General features: G+C 34.8%; 1 protein-coding gene across 1 annotated transcript; it reads left to right on the top strand.

Moving 5' to 3' along the window:
• The first annotated feature begins 6,829 nt into the window (after positions 1-6,829).
• On the top strand, positions 6,830-17,158 carry LOC145619170 (nucleobase-ascorbate transporter 12-like). Its single transcript, XM_081673801.1, has 10 exons — positions 6,830-7,749; positions 8,012-8,109; positions 8,221-8,391; positions 9,912-10,012; positions 12,002-12,137; positions 12,293-12,343; positions 12,686-12,973; positions 14,571-14,805; positions 15,154-15,440; positions 16,496-17,158. The coding sequence occupies exons 1-10, from the start codon at positions 7,197-7,199 to the stop codon at positions 16,715-16,717; spliced, it is 2,142 nt and encodes a 713-aa protein (XP_081529927.1). The 5' UTR covers positions 6,830-7,196; the 3' UTR covers positions 16,718-17,158.
• The last annotated feature ends 225 nt before the right edge of the window (positions 17,159-17,383 follow it).

The following is a 17,383-nucleotide window of genomic DNA, read 5'->3' as shown; positions in this document are numbered from 1 at the left end:
AACACAATCAATCATTATAATTATTTAAACAATCAAACATACCAATTTAATTCTCGAGTAATTAGTGACCACATAATATTTAATGTAGAATAAACCTCGGTGTCAAAAACACCTTAAACGCATATTGCACCACAATTCCTATCCCTCAGTATTAGAAACACCTTAAGTGCACTAAGGGCCTGTTCTCTTACGTTGAAATTCAGTCCAGTTCAATTTAGTTCAGTTCAGCTCAATTCAGTTCAGTTCAGTTCAGTTCAGTTCAGTTCAGCTCCTAATTTCCTTCTCTTATAAAATATTCATTTCAGTTCAGTCCAGTACAGTTCAGCTCAGTTCAGTGCAGTTCAGTTCAGGTGAGTTCAGTCAATGAGAACAAGCCCTAAGACAACAAAATATAATTTATTCCTCGTGTTCAAAGACACTTAATTAGCTCCTTTCTCATGCTTATAGTATCAATAAAAATTATATGAACTGTGATAATTTATTTTCTATATTCCAAACCAAATTAAATATGTAGTTTAATTATACATGATCTCTATCATGCCAATAATAAAAGTGTGGTTTATATCCAACATGCCAAATTAATTATTTTCAGTCATCAATCCATCACAAATAATCCATGCTTTATAATTCAATAACCAATATCAACCAAATCACATATTCCAATCATAATCTAGCAAGATACTACTTGGAATTAATTAATCAAAGCCTAGCATGTTCCTATATCATCAAATATATGCCAAATACGTTAATGTACATTGAATACGATCTTTAAATCGCCACGACTATATGAAATCACTCACTTGGAAATTTCCTACAATCCAAATCATAAAGAGGCATTAATATCTACTCCTCACAAATTTCTAGCAATATTTGCACTCATTAAATCACTCATAAATTAATTAAAACAAGCTGAAAATAATTTAAAACCTCTTACTTTAATCCCAATTAATGAGTAATCACAAATCCCTTCAAGAAACTCAATTATGGCTTACTAATCAAATTTTCAGCTTTATTAAATCATTAAAACTTGTTGTAAATATGTTTTAAAACACCCAAATCAAATATTTAAACCATCCATAATCAAATTCCATCATCATAAAATAATTTAGAAACCTAGGGTTTTCAATTTGGGGCTTTTTAATTCAAAAACAAATCTCAAAATTAATTTGCATAATACTTAAATTCAAACATAAGAGAATCATCAATAAACCCAAAAATAATAATTAGATTAAGGATTAAAGCAAAAGAATTTAATAATTATATATTTTTTAAATAGGCGTGCGCCGAGCAGCAGCCTTGACACCACAGCCGGTTGTTGTCGCACTGCTGGTGGCGCCGACGCCTGCTGGTGGTGCGGCGGCCGTCCGGCGTGTGGTGGTGGTGGCCGGTGGTGGTGCTAAAGAAAAACAAAGGGGAAGGGGAAATAAGAGAGAGAAAGGGAAAATAAGAGGAAAGAGAGAATAAATTACCTTTGGGTATTCTCCACTCTGGGCAAAGTTTAATTTGCCCATGTGTTGAATATTTATACCCCTTTTCTCTAGTTTCCCTCCTACACTTAAATTCCCTTCCTACCCTTACTAGTCCCTTTCCTATTCAAACTTGTATTTGACTTTGACTTTAAAAACTTCCTTTTATAAAATCACATGCCCCAAAATATATTCTAAAATTATAAAATAAAGCATTTCCAAAATTATTAAATAAATAAAAATACCATAAATAATTCATTTTGAATGATTTAAATACTTTACAAAATACTTACTTAAATTAAAATACGTATAAAAATACGGGGTATTACACAAACAAATGACGTAATTTATTTGTTTTTAGTTTTTAAGGGTTTTTTTTTTTTTTTTTTTTGGGAGAAACTTTTATTTTTTTTGAGAAACTAGTTTTGAAGAATATACTTTCTCTATTCTGTTTTAAATGCAATACTTCTCATTATTACATGCTTATCAATACATTAATTAAATCATTACTATCATTAATTACTAATATGAAAAAACTTATGGCCGTGTATGGCGAAAATTTAAAAGGTGAATCTAATTGTGTTAGCTAATTTTGGCTAGATGATTGATTGTATTAATGGATTTGACTAACTTATGCTATTAGCTGATTTGTATAAAAGTGTTTGGTAAATAGTTGATTGCTTAAAGTTGTTTGAGTATGTGAAATGACCATGGTAGGTAGTTAGTTGAAATATGAATATAAATTAAATAGGGGTATAAGTGTCATTTCACCTTAAGGTATGGAATAAATAAATGAAAAACCTCTTAAAAGGAGATTTTTATAAAAGAGCTTATTTATTGGAACAAGCTCTTTAAATAAGCTTTCCACCAAGCACTTTAAGGCCTATGTTCACTTCAAATTAAAATAGTAATATTCAGTATAGTAAAAATAAGTTTAATTTAGTAAATTTAATTTCATTTTAGTAAAATTAATTTTAGTTCAGTAAAAATCAATAACTTTATAAAAAAAATATAATAAAGAATTAGTGAAAATAATTTCTATTTAGCAAAAATAATTTCAGTGTAGTAAAATTAATTTAAGTTCAGCAAAAATAATTTCAGCTCAATAAAATGAATTTCAATTCAGCAAATATATGGTGAAATGAATAGAGCCTAAATTAGCTTATTTATAGTGAATAAGTTAACATTGGTTAAATAAACCAATTTCACTTAAAGAAGCTAATTACTAAACACAACTAATAAAAATTTAGTATTAATAAACTACAATGTACGACCTATTCTCTTCAGCTTAATTTTAGTTCAGTTTAGTTCAGCTCTAATAAGTTTAGTTTAGTTTAGTTCATCATAATTTCCTTATCTCATAAACAATTTATTTCAGCTCTATTTTGTAATACCTCGTATTTTAGAAACGTATTTTCTAATTAATTAGTATTCTCTTAAAAAGGGTATTTTTAATAATTTATTTTACTATTTGGATTTTGGAGCCAAAATGATAATAAAATTTTGGTGCCAAAAGTATTTTAAAACTCAATTATTATTTTTGGATTTTGGATAAGATTTACTATCCATTTATTTTATTCTAAAAACCGGATTATTTATATATATTGGATATTCTAATTAAACAAAATTATATGTTATTATTTATTTAAAAGGACCGAAAATTCCTAAATTATTTATTATGATTTTGGATTTTCTATGTGTAGAAAATCTAATTTTCTTAGTTATTTTATTTACTGAATAATTGGTATTTTCTTAATTAATTATTTTATATAATAAATATTATTTACACAATTATTTTTAATTTCTTAAAACTAGCAAATTAATTCCCTAAATATCTAAAGGGTGGTCCGAAAATATGAGCTTAGGAAAGCTCAAATTTTTGGCCACCATGATGGATTTTTGGGTGATTTATTTTAGTAAATTGTATTTTTAATTATCTCCTCAAAATCTCTTATTTTCCTTAATTTCTATTTTCCATCTCACAAAGATTTGATCATCATATTTTCCTACCTTATTTTATCTTTGATTATTCCCCAAGTAATCTCTTTTGCCATATTATTTTCATGACAAACACTCTTTCCTAAATTCTATTATTCTTAATCACCTTAATATCAAAAGTTTACATATTTTCTTTATTCACTTCTCCAAGTAATTCCTTAATTCTTTATACCATAATTTTTCCTACATTCTCCTACCATAATTCCCTCATTCATGAGCCTATAAATACCCCTTCTACCTCTCATATTCTTCACACCAAAAACCTAATTTTCTTCTTCTCTCCTCTTCTTCTTTTCCCTAAACCTTTTCATACTTTTTTCCTCCTCTTTTTACACAAATCATCCCGTTTATCTTTGAAGCCAGTTTTCGGGCACTTCTGGTCAATTTTTGGGGTATTGACGTTTCACAGAAGATTGTTCAATAATTGAGGTTAGGCTCAAGAATCACCCAATTCGGAGTTGTATGGAAGGAGTTATGGCCTCTGCAAGTTCTGCCTATTCTTTCCAACGAAAATTCAATTCTCTTTAATCTTATTCCTTTATTTTCTTCATGGTTAGTTTTCTAAAATACAAATACCTATTTCAAAGCTATAATTTTATATTAAAGTATTATTTTAAAAGAGTTTTATAGTCCATGCACATTAGATTTGAGTTTATGTTGTGATAACCTTATGGTTATGTTATTTGCAAGGTGTATTCGTGATTGAACTTTAAAAATGCGAAGTGTTGATTGATATTTGGAATCAAGGTTCTTGAGGTTATTTTTGTGTGGTTTTGCTAGCAAGGATCAAGGTACGTTTAGGTGGTTGGATACCTTTGAAAGTGATTGGTTTGAATAACATGTTTTATATGATTTGATTGGTGATTGAATTAAATTGATTTGAACTACGATTTTGAATTAAATTATGTTTGGAGGTATTGATTATAATATTTGTTTTAATAAAAGTATTTGAATGATTGATTTTTAAATCATGTTTTGAATGATTTGAATTACTTATCATGTTTAAATAAAGGATTTGATTTTAAAAGGTTTGTTGAATTAAATAAAAGGTTTTTCAAGGAAGAGTTATTGATTTTGAAAAGTTATTAATATGAGATTTTTTTCTCAAGTATTTATTTAAAAGGTTTGATTTTGAAAGCATGTGGATTCAATTAAAAAGGACTTTGAATTATATTGGAATTACTGGATATTAAAAAGATTTATTGAACCATTGAATTATTATTATTAATGTTTTATAAGCATGTTGGTAATCCCACTATGCGGATTTGGTTTATTGATAAGGCCTTGGACTTTGTATGACCGGGTCTTTCCTCAAGAATAACCTTGTAATATAAGGAGACTAGCTTGGGGGTATGCACACTTGGATGAGGAATTGGATTAAAGGAAATTGGTTCTTAATAAAGGAATTGGTTTTTTTAAACTATTATTTTGAATATTGAATCATTGGAATCGTTTTGGAATAATGAGTTTGTAATTTATTGGATTAATTATTGAAATTGATTTTAAAACAAGTTTGCAAATAAATTGAGTTTACATTATCTTGCACTTATCGTACTTAGCATAATTTGCTAATCCGTATTTCTTATTTGTTTTGGTTCTCCCTGTTTACGGTAATGGTAAGCAGTGTTGACTATTTTCATGCGGAGTCATGAATGAGCATATGGGAGTCCCGGAATTTGTTTCACCTAGTTTAGGAGTGTTGATCTCGTCTTTATTTTGAGTACTCATAACAACGTTACTATTTTATAAGTATTAATAAAAGGCAGTTGAGTTTCCGCTGCAAGTTTTGTTATTGAGTTAAGTATTTTGAGTAGCCTTACGTAATCACGCGGCGGCAATACGCTCAAGTCTATCTCTACGGTATAATTATACGTATTAAATTGGTATTTCCGTAGAGGGAGATTTGGGGGTGTTACATATTTAGTTCAGTTTAGTTCAGCTCAGCTCCAATCAGTTCAATTCAGTTCAGTTCGGTTCCTAATTTCCTTCTCTCATAAACAATTCATTTTAGCTCTATTCTGTTCAGTTCAGTTAAGCTCCAATTAGTTCAGTTCAGTAAATCAGAATAGTCCCGTAGTCAAAGTGGAGTATATAAATAGTAGCAAGTTTTGTGTGTGGTTGGCCACACGGTGTGGCTAGCTAACACACAAGTAACCCCTTCTGACCTAGTAACCCCACCGAACTAGTAACCCCTCCGATCAAGTCTTCCGACTTAGTAACCCCTAACGAACTAGTAAGGGCTTGTTCACATTTACTGAACTGAGCTGAACTGAACTGAACTGATTTGAGCTGAACTGAAGTGAATAGAGCTAAATTAAATATTTTATGAGAGAAGGAAATTAGGAGCTGAACTAAATTGAACTGATTGGAGCTAAACTGAACTGAACTGATTGGAGCTGAATTGAAATTAAGCTGAAGTGAACAGGCTCTAACTCCTGACAAACTAGTAACCCCTGACCGAGTAACCCCTGACCGACCTAGTAACCCCTGACCGGACCCAGTAACCCCTAATTGGACCTAATAACCCCTAACTAGACCTAGTAACCCCTGGCCTATCACCAATTCCACTGCTAATGTAGCCACCTAACTACCAGTTCCAACTTCCAACCACCACAACATAATGAATAAAATAAAACAAAGAAAATAAAATTCCCCCGAAATCCAAAACTCCATTCATAATTTCATTACCTAGTACAAGACTCACTGAACTTTTGGTGAATTTCATTCAATCGAAGTATTTCTCACTCCTCTAACATTTGCGAGCTTCAATCAACATCAAATTAAAAATGGCGATTGCACCTCATCTTGCCGTGTATTCACCTCCAACGACCTCTGTGTATTCAGCTTCATCTTCCGCGTTGCTCGAGTGGAGAATTGACGGCGGAGAGCAGAGGAGGTATGGCTTTCGTCTGCCCAACGCTAAAATTGGGCAGCCATGGAAGACATTGGAAGAGAGAAAAAGAGAGAATTTTGGGGGTTGAGATTCGTGATGCATGGGCTTACTAGAGAAGAAGAAAATAGGAGAGAGAAAAGAGAGAGAAGAAGAAGAAAAAAAAATTATTGTGGCTCACCACACAGCCGGCCATATGTGAAAACTTTGTACTTGTATACAATTAGTGTAAAAGTCAAAGTGTTCATTTAAAAGATAACATAAGAAGGACATGGTATAAAAGTTACACTAAACACATAGCATTACCTAAACATTTTATTTCTATTTTTTTAAGAATATTTGTTATACCTTTTTGTTAAATAAAAAATTTATACTCAATTAATTTGAACTTTAATCCAATAATTCCCCCTAAAAATCTTACAAAGCAAGACAAAAACAATAAACAGTATGGATTAATTGCAGACCATTGCATGCATCATATCCCTATCTTCTTCTTCCTTATGACATCATCACCTTCATTGTATCAATAAAAAAATCAAAATTATTTACTCTATAATTTCGAAATTACAGAAAAAATAAAACAATTTGAATGATACTACTAGTGTAGTACTTGCTTACAGTACTTTCTTCTACTAGAAGAGTGAGAAAAGAGGAGAGAGAAAATTTAAAAACCGCGTTTCTTTCCATTTTTTGTCACTTCTACTGCTACTGCTCTTCTTGCATTTCTTGGATCTCAGAGAAATTTCAGATCTACCCATTTTATTGATTTTAATTTTGATTTTTTTACTTGGGTTTTTTCTAATGGATTCATAGCTTTCGATTTGACCCGGAAATATACAAAAATGGCGAGTTCTGACCCGAATAAGAAGCCCAAACCCGGCCCATGGCCGCCGGTGCCGGAATCCAAGCCAATGCCGCCGACTTCATGGGCTAAGAAAACTGGGTTTCGGCCCAAGTTTTCCGGTGAGACTAATGCTAGTGATTCTGGCCCAATTGGGTCTGTCCCCAAATCACGGGCCTCAGATTCTGCTGTTGATCTTGAGTTGGGCCGGACCCGGCCCTTACCCACGGCAAATGGGCCGCCAGCTGTTCCTACAGCTGCTACTCCGGCGGTTGTTCCGGCAGCTGCTCCGGCGGCAGGTGGGGAGAAGGAGGTGACCGTGAAGAGGAGGAGGGACTCTGACGGTGGGAATGGTGGGGGTGCGGCAAAGGGACCGACACCGGTGGCGAATGGGAACGGGAATGGACCGGGGCAGGCGGTCGAAGGGGGTTCCAGAAGGGGGCAGGGGAGGAGTGAGGAGGGTGTAGAGGCAGTGGCTCACATTGTGGAGGATGATGGGTTTGTTGGGAGGCAATCTCATATGAAGTATGAACTTAGGGATGCTCCTGGTCTTGGTGAGTTTTTATTATATCAATGATATTTTTCTTTGAAATTTGTCTGTGTTTTGTTTAATTGAAATATTATGTAAGCAATTTGGCATGTTTGAATATAATTATACAATGTGGTAATATAATTGGTTTATGGAAAGTTGTGAATTGTGATCTTTATGCAGTAATTATGACGAGGTTGAATTTGTTAGTGGATATGTATTGAAAAGTTTTGATCTTTGTTTATGTGTTGATAGGAAGTTACTTTTTGGTTGGTTGAATTTTGCAGTACCCATTGGTTTTTATGGTCTCCAACATTATATTTCGATTTTGGGCTCAATAATTCTGATACCTCTCGTGATAGTACCGGCAATGGGTGGATCTTATGTAAGCATAACACTGAAGCTCTAATAACCTGTTGCTTATGTTATGTAAGCACAAATTCAAACATAAGTTTTGATGTTTACTGTGTGTTCTAATGTGATTTAGTGAATGTAGGAGGATACAGCCAACGTAGTGTCTACGGTTCTCTTCATGACGGGGGTAACAACGCTATTGCATTCGTTCTTTGGGACTAGGTTGCCCTTAATTCAAGGGCCTTCATTTGTTTATCTGGCTCCAACACTGGCAATAATTAATTCCACGGAGTTCCAAAAGCTGCATGGAAATGTATGTTTGTAACCTTGGCATATTCTAAATGTTTTCTCTGTGAATCATCTTTTTCCTGTGCTGCTTTAGATTTTCCCACTATTGCTTTATGAAATTAGTCCGAGTATGTTTGGAGATTCTAAACATTACTTCGTATGTGGTTTGAGAATGATCTAGATGCTTTCTGGTATGAGTAAGTATAATACCGGTTTAGCTGTACATGCAACCTTATGCCTACCCCAGAATTATTTGGGCCATCAAAATCTTGTCAACAGTTTGTATATCTATCTAACTGTTAAGTTCGATCAATTGGAGAGAAAGCCATGAAAGGTTTTAAAAAATTGGCGTCTTTGTGATCTCCATGGAATATGTGCTAACCCCTCGGTCCTTCCAGCAGTAGCCTGAATCCTTTGAGGGTTTGTATCCTGCAAACAACCTAGTTTTTTATGGAAAGCTTTTGAGGGGGGGGGGGGGGTCTCCTCTGGAAAAAAGTATTAAGAATCTTATACTTGGTAGTACTTTTTTTGTCTACTCCAGACCATATTAAGAAACTGATCTAACAGTAGTAGTAGTACACTAGTACCATAGTGTAACCAAAGACACTCTTAGACATTCTTTCCTTGCAAAATTCAAAGGTGGGATCTTCTGGAAAAAAAATTTAATTAAAATCTTGTAGTACATTGGTATCTACTTAAGTGCATATTCAGCAAAGTGATCCAACTATAGTGCTAGCATACATGCAACAAAAGACACTCCTACACAGTTCTTTACTTGCAAAATTCAAAGTTATGCACTAGTTTCCAGAACAGTATAATCTTGATTCTCTATGTGGCTTTGATCTGAGAGGATCTAGATGCATGTGGTCTCTCCCGGCAAATTACTGTTTTATTTTTCTTCCCTGACCTTTACATGGAGAGGCAATTGGGTTGGCTCATTCATCCACATAAATGAATGGACAGATTGGTGAGCAAATTGAAGTTGTTCACTTTAAGAATTACTGTACAATCTTGTCTACTGATACTTTAAGTTTTTTCTGATATTTCTTTGAGACATCTTGAGCATCTACCTTGGGCAGGTTCCTTACCATCTTGGTCTTAGAAATTTTCTGATGCATCCATTTTGACATTGCTTAAAGCTTCAAAATTTAAACCTGTGTCTCTACACATCTTTGAGTTGGGCTAAAGTCTTGCATAGCCCCGAATTGTCCAACTTGTTTCCTAAAGATAGTTGAATCCCTAACTTTTCTGTAGGACGTGTGTCATCCATTTTAACTACTTTATATCACTGACTGTCTTATTCCTATTCTTCATTACTAGTCTAGACTCTAGTTTATAAGCAGGAGGTTGTTTGTTATATGGTTGATTTGAGGTTTGCTTTGCTTTGCTTGTAAATTTATTCTTATGGGTTATATGTCACTGATAGTCTTCTATGAACAATTTCATGTATAGACTGATACAGTGATACTAGACAAGCAGCTTTAGCTTATGTCATTATATCTTAAGTGTCTTTCAAGTTTGTTCATATATTTGTTACCACTGCAGAACTTCAAGCATATAATGAAGGAGATCCAAGGGGCCATCATAATATCCTCAGCATTTCAGACATTCTTGGGCTACAGTGGATTGATGTCATTGTTAGTCAGGTATGAAATCTGTGAATATGCATTTAATTTGCAGGTTGAATCCTTTGATGTGTGGGATAGTTTTGTGGAGCATTAGTGGATAATGATTGTTTGAAAGATATATTAGATTTTGTTTCCATGTGCCACTTCCCTTTTTAGTTAATGTTAGAGTTTAGGAATTCTTACCAATAAGTTCTTGGTCTAGTTATTTAGACAATTAGAATCAGGCATTGGGATATTAGGCTCCAATTGTATACTCCCTTTGTTTCTAAATAATGGACGCACTTCCCTCTTTTGAGTGTTTATTGCATTGTGTAGCTGAGTTTGGGATTGACCAGAGACTTAATGATTAAGTCCTAGAAAGCATTACATAAGCTAAATACAAGCAAAATGAAGGAATTTACATGAAGAAGACAGGTAGATTCTAACACCATGGCAAAGTGGTTTAACTAATCTTAAAAGATGTGCAAATGCTCTCCAGATTGTAGCAATAGAAGGTTCTTAACATTTATAGTAAGCTTTTAATACTGTAGTATGATTCAATGTACAGAAATTAATAGTCAAAGTTAGAATTCAGAATACATGAGTGGCTTATTTGAGAGGAGGTTGTATATTTTTTATCTATGTTAAAACTTTCTAAAGAAACACATTTAGCTATTTTCAGCTAGTCTGCTTTTAATTTTGATTCGTTTTATTTTTGCATCAATTTAGGGTCTTAGCCTTTGGGTTTGCCATTATTTGTAAGATTTGAGAGATTTCTTGATTGTACTATGGCTGTCTGCTCCCTATGAAGAATTTTGTGGAAGTTTACTTCACCAATCACCAGAGCCAGAGGTTAGACGATTTGGCCATGATGGGAATAGGATTGCTATAAGTTCTCGAGTATTTTATTATTAGGTCTCCCTAATGCTGTTGAGTTCTTCAATTTCTTCTGAAAGGATGATTCATGTTAGAGTATCTTTAACAAATTCCACCTACTTTCTTTCCTAACCAATAAATATTGGAGCGTTGATGAAGCAGGTCTTTCATAGAACAATAAGCATAGTTTTCTTTTTCTGCCCTTGTTATACCTAGGTCCAATAAATGACGTCCCTTTTTTTTCATCTATATTACTGATATATGTTGCTCCCCTACTAGAGGTTTTCCCTCCTAAAGGGTATCTCTGGTGAAAGATTTAAATCAGTCAGCTCATGCCTAACTAAGTAACCAATTCAACGAGGTTATAATTTACTCTACTACTTCTTCTTGATCCTCTCTTCTCAATCTCTTGCAACAACCCTTTTTGTGCTGCAGTGTATAACTTTCTTACTATCTAAGCCTCCTCTTACGCATCTAAATCTGTGGGTCAATCTCTACTATCTCTGACCACCTCATTCCAAAGTCTTTCTTTTTTGGTTCTACATCCACTTAGTTTTATCATCTCTTTATGTTCAAAGTTGATCCTCTTTCATTAGCTTACTCATAGGTCTGGGACAGTATATTCTTTTGTGACCCCTCTAATGTACCAGATACTGGAAGAAAGCATGTAATCAAGGTGTGCTACTCTGAGTCAACTCCCTTTAATCTGTGCTAGATGTCTGGATGTCTTTCCATTTACTTCATCAGCTTGTCTATACCTTCATGCTTACATATATATGTGCATTGGTTTTTTTATATGGGGACTAAATTTTGTCATCTTCGGGGTTTCATCAAAGCCAAGTAGCAGGTTGCTTGAAAAATTTGAATGTAGCCTTTTGTTGTCCAGATCTGTAAATTTCTTGTATGATTCTGTGAACTATTTATGGTTCTCTGTGTGCCTATATATCTAAACAAAGTTATCTTTATGTGTTGATGGTCTTGTTAGATGTACAACTGTAGGCTAGGATAGTGTCATGTTAATGTCCACTGCAGATTTATTCGCTTGCTAGTCACTATCTGGTTTGACTTGTTTTTGCTTTCCTGCTTTTCTATATGTTTGTTGCAACTTCATATCCTATGGTTAATCTTGTCTATTTTTGTTTCCACTTCTAGGATTATCAATCCAGTGGTTGTTGCTCCAACTATTGCTGCTGTTGGACTTTCTTTTTATAGTTATGGTTTCCCACAAGTTGGTACCTGCCTAGAGATTGGTGCTGTGCAGATACTGCTTGTGATTATCTTCTCTCTTGTAAGAAATGTTCACTAGCTGCTCAGCTTGTGTTTTTTTGTGCTTAGTTTTTATTTAAAGCTTTTTTTTTTTTTTTTTTTTTTTTTTTTTTTTTTTTTTTTTGGTACATTATGGCTTACTGTAACACTGATATCGTTCACCAATTTTTCTTGCAGTACCTAAGAAAAATATCTATTCTTGGTCATCGTGTGTTTCTTATATATGCGGTATGTCTTGCTTCTTTGCTATAGTACCCACTATAGTTTCTTTTCTGTTTGTACCATGATATTTTTTTAACTGCATTGTTTGGTTCCTCCTTTAAATATTATCGTAGACTTATATATCTGTAAAGGATGATTAAGATCATTCTGCTAAGTGCTATTGTTATGTTGGAATTTTTAGAAATTGCTAAGACAATGCCATGTAACAAATGAAATTGGTTTGTCATGCCAAAAGCCAAAAAAGTTAATTATGTGTGTGTATACTTGGCGTATAATTCGCATTTCCGTGGGGGGGGGGGGGGGGGTCAGTGGCACTGCAAGTTTAATCTCATACCAAGTTGTTGCCAGGTACCCTTGGCTCTGGCAATCACGTGGGCTGCCGCATTTCTTCTAACTGCAGCAGGGGCATACAGTTACAAAGGCTGTGATCCAAATGTACCTACATCAAATATTATATCTGAACACTGTAAACATCATGTAATGAGAATGAAACAATGCCGAGTAGATACTTCTCATGCACTAAGAATGGCGCCGTGGTTTAGATTTCCCTATCCTTTGCAATGGGGCACTCCTGTATTCAGCTGGAAGATGGCCCTTGTTATGTGCTTTGTCTCCATAATTGCGTCAGTGGATTCTGTAAGTTCTCTGTCAATTAATTTGAATCGTGGTTTAAGATTCTTAAATTGCTATTGTAACTTTAAAGTTCTGTAGCTTGGTGTTCATAGTATCACAAACTTTTCTGTTTATGGAGCCTTTCATTCTTTTTTCGTTCTCCCTTCTGCAATTATTGGTACCCGGAACCGGAACCTGTTGCAACAGGTTCCTAAAAATAGGAACCGGAACCGGTCCTAAGAATTGGGAACCGGAACCGAAACCTGTGCAGGTTCCGGTTCCTAAACAGGGTACCCTGTTTTTCAAAGTAAGCTTAATAGTTACTTGATAATTGTGACAATTCTATATTTTTAAAAATGGATGTTCACAATAAAAGCTTACAACTTTAGTAAACTGCTTCAAATATAACAAACCAACACTAATTGTCTAGAATATTCAATACCATATAGGTTTTGGTTTCATGTATCCTATAGGGAACATAGACTAACAGGGTACCCTACAGGTTCTAGGTCCAAAATTTTACTCGGAACCGGAACCTGTTGCAACAGGTTCCTAATTTTATTACCCGGAACCGGAACCTATTGAACAGGTTCCGGGTTTGGAACCTGCAGTTCCGAACAGGTTTCGGTTCCAAATCAGGGTATTCTGAATTTTTGCTCACCCCTAGTCTGTGGGGTGTTATTTTTGACACCACTAAAATTGCTGTAGGTTCTGTACGACCTTGTATTCAGGTTGAAATCCATTATTTTGATTTTCTTTATTAAAGAAGCTTCAGTAGATGTTAACAAGATAATTGCACACTTGCACATGAAAAATATTGTCATCACAGATACTAAATTGATGGCTTATGGGAATGAGAAAATTAATGTTTGGAAGCAACCTAAAATGGTGAAATTCCGAGTTTTGTAACATAGCCAAATGAAAAGGTTACTCTGGTACTGGTAGTGTGGAGGGCTAATAATTGATTCAAGTCTGAATAACCAATCCGATAAAACTTGGCTTACATGTGTTAGATGAGTAATTGTAATGGACACTCCTTGTGATGGCTTCTAACATATTGATTATACCATTACTGATAACTAGCCCTATATGAGATCATACAAGTGTGAAACTTGGAACAAATGCGGAACATACTCCTAATAACTAGAGTTAAGACATTTGAAAGCCAATTATTTAAAATAAATATGTCAAAATTAAACTCCATACTCCACAAAATCAAAGAAACTGCAATAAAAATGGGGAAGACAATTAGACAACCATCTATCAAGCTGGACAGAGAAAGTACATATTGCCCTAGCAAATGCCTTCCAGGATATGTATGCCCTTCGTATAAATATCTTTTGAACATGCATTAGCATCCACTTATCTTTATGATGCCGCTTTTAGCTGGTCAAGCAGTCAACATTACTCTGATAATTGACATTTAATGTTCCATATGTTGGATATCCTATTGAAATCAGCGCATCGTAGTGGCTTATTGCATATATGCAATGCTATGTTTTTAAGAATCTAAAGCATTTTACATTTGCTCTAATCCTTGAAATTTCACATCGCATAACTAATCAAGGACATTAAGTTTGGTATTTCTAATTTTTATTCTCTCTTTCTTTTAATTTCTTAGGTTGGTTCATACCATGCATCATCCTTGTTGGTGGCCTCCAGACCTCCAACACGAGGTGTTCTTAGTCGAGGGATTGGTCTGGAAGGCTTTTGCAGTGTTTTAGCTGGCCTTTGGGGTACAGGGACTGGATCCACAACACTCACTGAAAATGTGCACACTATTGCCGTGACTAAAATGGGAAGCCGGAGAGCAGTTGAGTTAGGTGCATGCATTTTGATCGTCTTATCTCTTATAGGTGAGCTCTTCTGTACTTGGCTACAAGCTGTTTGGAAAACTGTGCATGATTATTAACTATGGAAGAGTCTAAATAAAGACCTTGTTTAAAGACATTGCATAGATGCTGTACAAGTGTGCATGCATTATAGTCATCATGACTTCATGAGATCACTCTGGAAGTCTGGGGCAAAACATAATGTTCATTGACAAGAATTATTGAAAATGTCGTGACTTGACAAATTATTGTTGTTCATGCATTTCATCATGCTGTCACATTTCTTAACCCTTAATTAACCTACGGAGTCTGGATCAGTAGGAGGTCCTACATTACCTACTGTTATATTGAATTTCTTTTGCCTGCATGCAGGTAAAGTTGGAGGGTTTATAGCATCAATACCTCAAGTCATGGTTGCTGCTCTCCTCTGCTTCATGTGGGGGATGCTTACTGCGCTAGGTTTATCAAATTTGCGGTACAGTGAGGCCGGAAGTTCCAGAAACATTATCATTGTTGGACTCTCCCTCTTTTTCTCACTCTCCATACCAGCTTACTTCCAGCAATATGGCATTTCTCCAAAGTCTAATGTGTCTGTACATAGTTATTTTCTTCCTTACACTGTTGCCTCTCATGGACCTGTCAATACCAAATTTGGAGGGGTAAGCATCTCCTTTGCATCCAAGCTGTTCTGTATGCTTCTTTGCTTGCCTGTGAATTCTGTGCATTCCAGTGTCACGTATGGGCTGCTGGTAATAGATTTGATAAGGATCATCAAACAAAAATCGCTTTTAATTAACTGAGTTTTCAATCACAAATCACTTAATGTGAAAGTTAATTAAAACCACTCCTAAGTCTCATTTGCATCCAAATAACAACTGCTCACCAATTTCTTTGATTTGAATTTAGTTGTTAGTGTTTAACTGCAAATTGTTGTTTGATTTGATGTTGATAATTTAGAACGGTAATTACACAAGGGTAGTCATTTTCTATTGTTCTGATTTCTTAATGTAGCATCAGCATCGAGTGGTGGTTGTTTGAATTCTAATTTATGTATGGATTTGTGCTGTTTAAGGTCCTGATTTCATAGTTAGGGAAATGGAATTTTCTTTGTAATTTAGCATTTTGAAGTTAATCTGTACTGTCGATTTTATTTATTCGTATCATTCCTTTGCCCACAACCTCTGTACATGCTAACGGGTGGAAAGTTAAAATGTAAGGAAAGAAAGTATTTGCTAATGCAAAAACATAATCTTGAGCTTTCTTATAGGAAACGGCAATGTGTGATTACAAAGTGTGTCTGGTCTAGTTACGAACACCAGCAAGGGCTCTTTGTTTTGGGGACGCCCTGCTTCCCTATTCCTTTTTCCCCTCCCCCACTTTCATGTTCCTAGCTCGCTGAGGTTGGAATGTTGGATTGGAAGACCAGTGAGGCCGTCAGGTCCATGAAAGTCATTTATCTTACCTAGCCCTAAAAAATAAAACATACACAAACTAGATTACCATTTCCTCTTACAGAATAAAAAAAATGCTTCAGTGACGCCTGTCAATCAATTAGTAGCAAAAGGGCTCTTGTGACTGGTTTTATAGAATTTGTGTTCCCACAGTGGTGATTGTTGTTTTATTAATTTAATTGAAAATCTTACTATGCGCTTGGAATTCATTAGACCTGGATTATAGACTTCTGGTCAATTATTGATGTGGCATCTTTGTGCAGCTTAACTATGTTCTGAACACATTGCTATCATTTCACATGGTGATTGCATTCCTTGTGGCTGTAATCTTGGACAACACCGTACCCGGCAGTCGACAAGAACGTGGTGTATATGTCTGGTCAGAAGCTGAGGCTGCCAGGAGGGAACCTGCAGTCACCAAAGACTATGGTTTGCCATTTAGAGTTGGTCGGCTTTTCAAGTGGGTCAAATGGGTTGGTCTGTAAGAAGTTGTAGTACTTGGATCATTTCCAAATTTACTTGCCAAAAGCCATTGAATAGACTCGATTGGAGATAACTGGTTAAAAGACAGAAAGAGGGATAGCTAGCTGCTCGAGATTCAAATTCATGCCCCATTTTGGTCTATACAATGAAGCAGCATTCCTGGAAAACTGATTTTTCTGGCTTAGAGTTGAAAAAGGTGAGTTATGTACATCGTAGGAGGCTATCTGCTTACCATGTAATATTGAATTATAAGTACAAGGATTTTGTATGTATGTAGTTTTTTACGATGCACACTTCATTGTTGGGTGTTCCCATTGGTTTTCTAGGTCAATCCTTTGTTGTAACCCGGGTCTCGCATCTGCTATTATTGTTCTGTATTCTGTTTTCTGTTCATTTTTCATATATGAGTAAATATGTATCAGACCCTGAGTATATTATTGTTATTGCCAATGGTTCAGCTCAATGGGTTGGTTTCTGGTTTAGATAATTTTGAGTTTTATGATACCTGGTTTTCGAGTTGTTTTCAATCTTTTCAGGTTAAGCTATTTTAGGTTTTCATGCGTGTATCTTTCGAAAATCCCACATGTAACATCCAACTCCCTTCATTTCCATGCTTTGCATACTGCTTATCAATACTTCTATAACTTGAGGCTAAACTTTTACCGACA

Source organism: Chenopodium album, chromosome 27, assembly GCF_948465745.1.
Source record: "Chenopodium album chromosome 27, dcCheAlbu1.1, whole genome shotgun sequence".
Taxonomy (NCBI): domain Eukaryota; kingdom Viridiplantae; phylum Streptophyta; class Magnoliopsida; order Caryophyllales; family Amaranthaceae; genus Chenopodium; species Chenopodium album.
Note: the sequence above shows the minus strand (reverse complement) of the source record. Positions and strands in the feature narration are given on the sequence as shown.

Excerpts from the sequence above, each read along its gene's own strand:
- LOC145619170 (XM_081673801.1), top strand. The coding sequence starts at position 7,197 with ATGGCGAGTTCTGACCCGAATAAGAAGCCCAAACCCGGCCCATGGCCG. Across the intron at positions 12,138-12,292 it reads TTGTGATTATCTTCTCTCTT|TACCTAAGAAAAATATCTAT; the intron begins GTAAGAAATGTT and ends TTTTTCTTGCAG. Across the intron at positions 14,806-15,153 it reads GATCGTCTTATCTCTTATAG|GTAAAGTTGGAGGGTTTATA; the intron begins GTGAGCTCTTCT and ends GCCTGCATGCAG.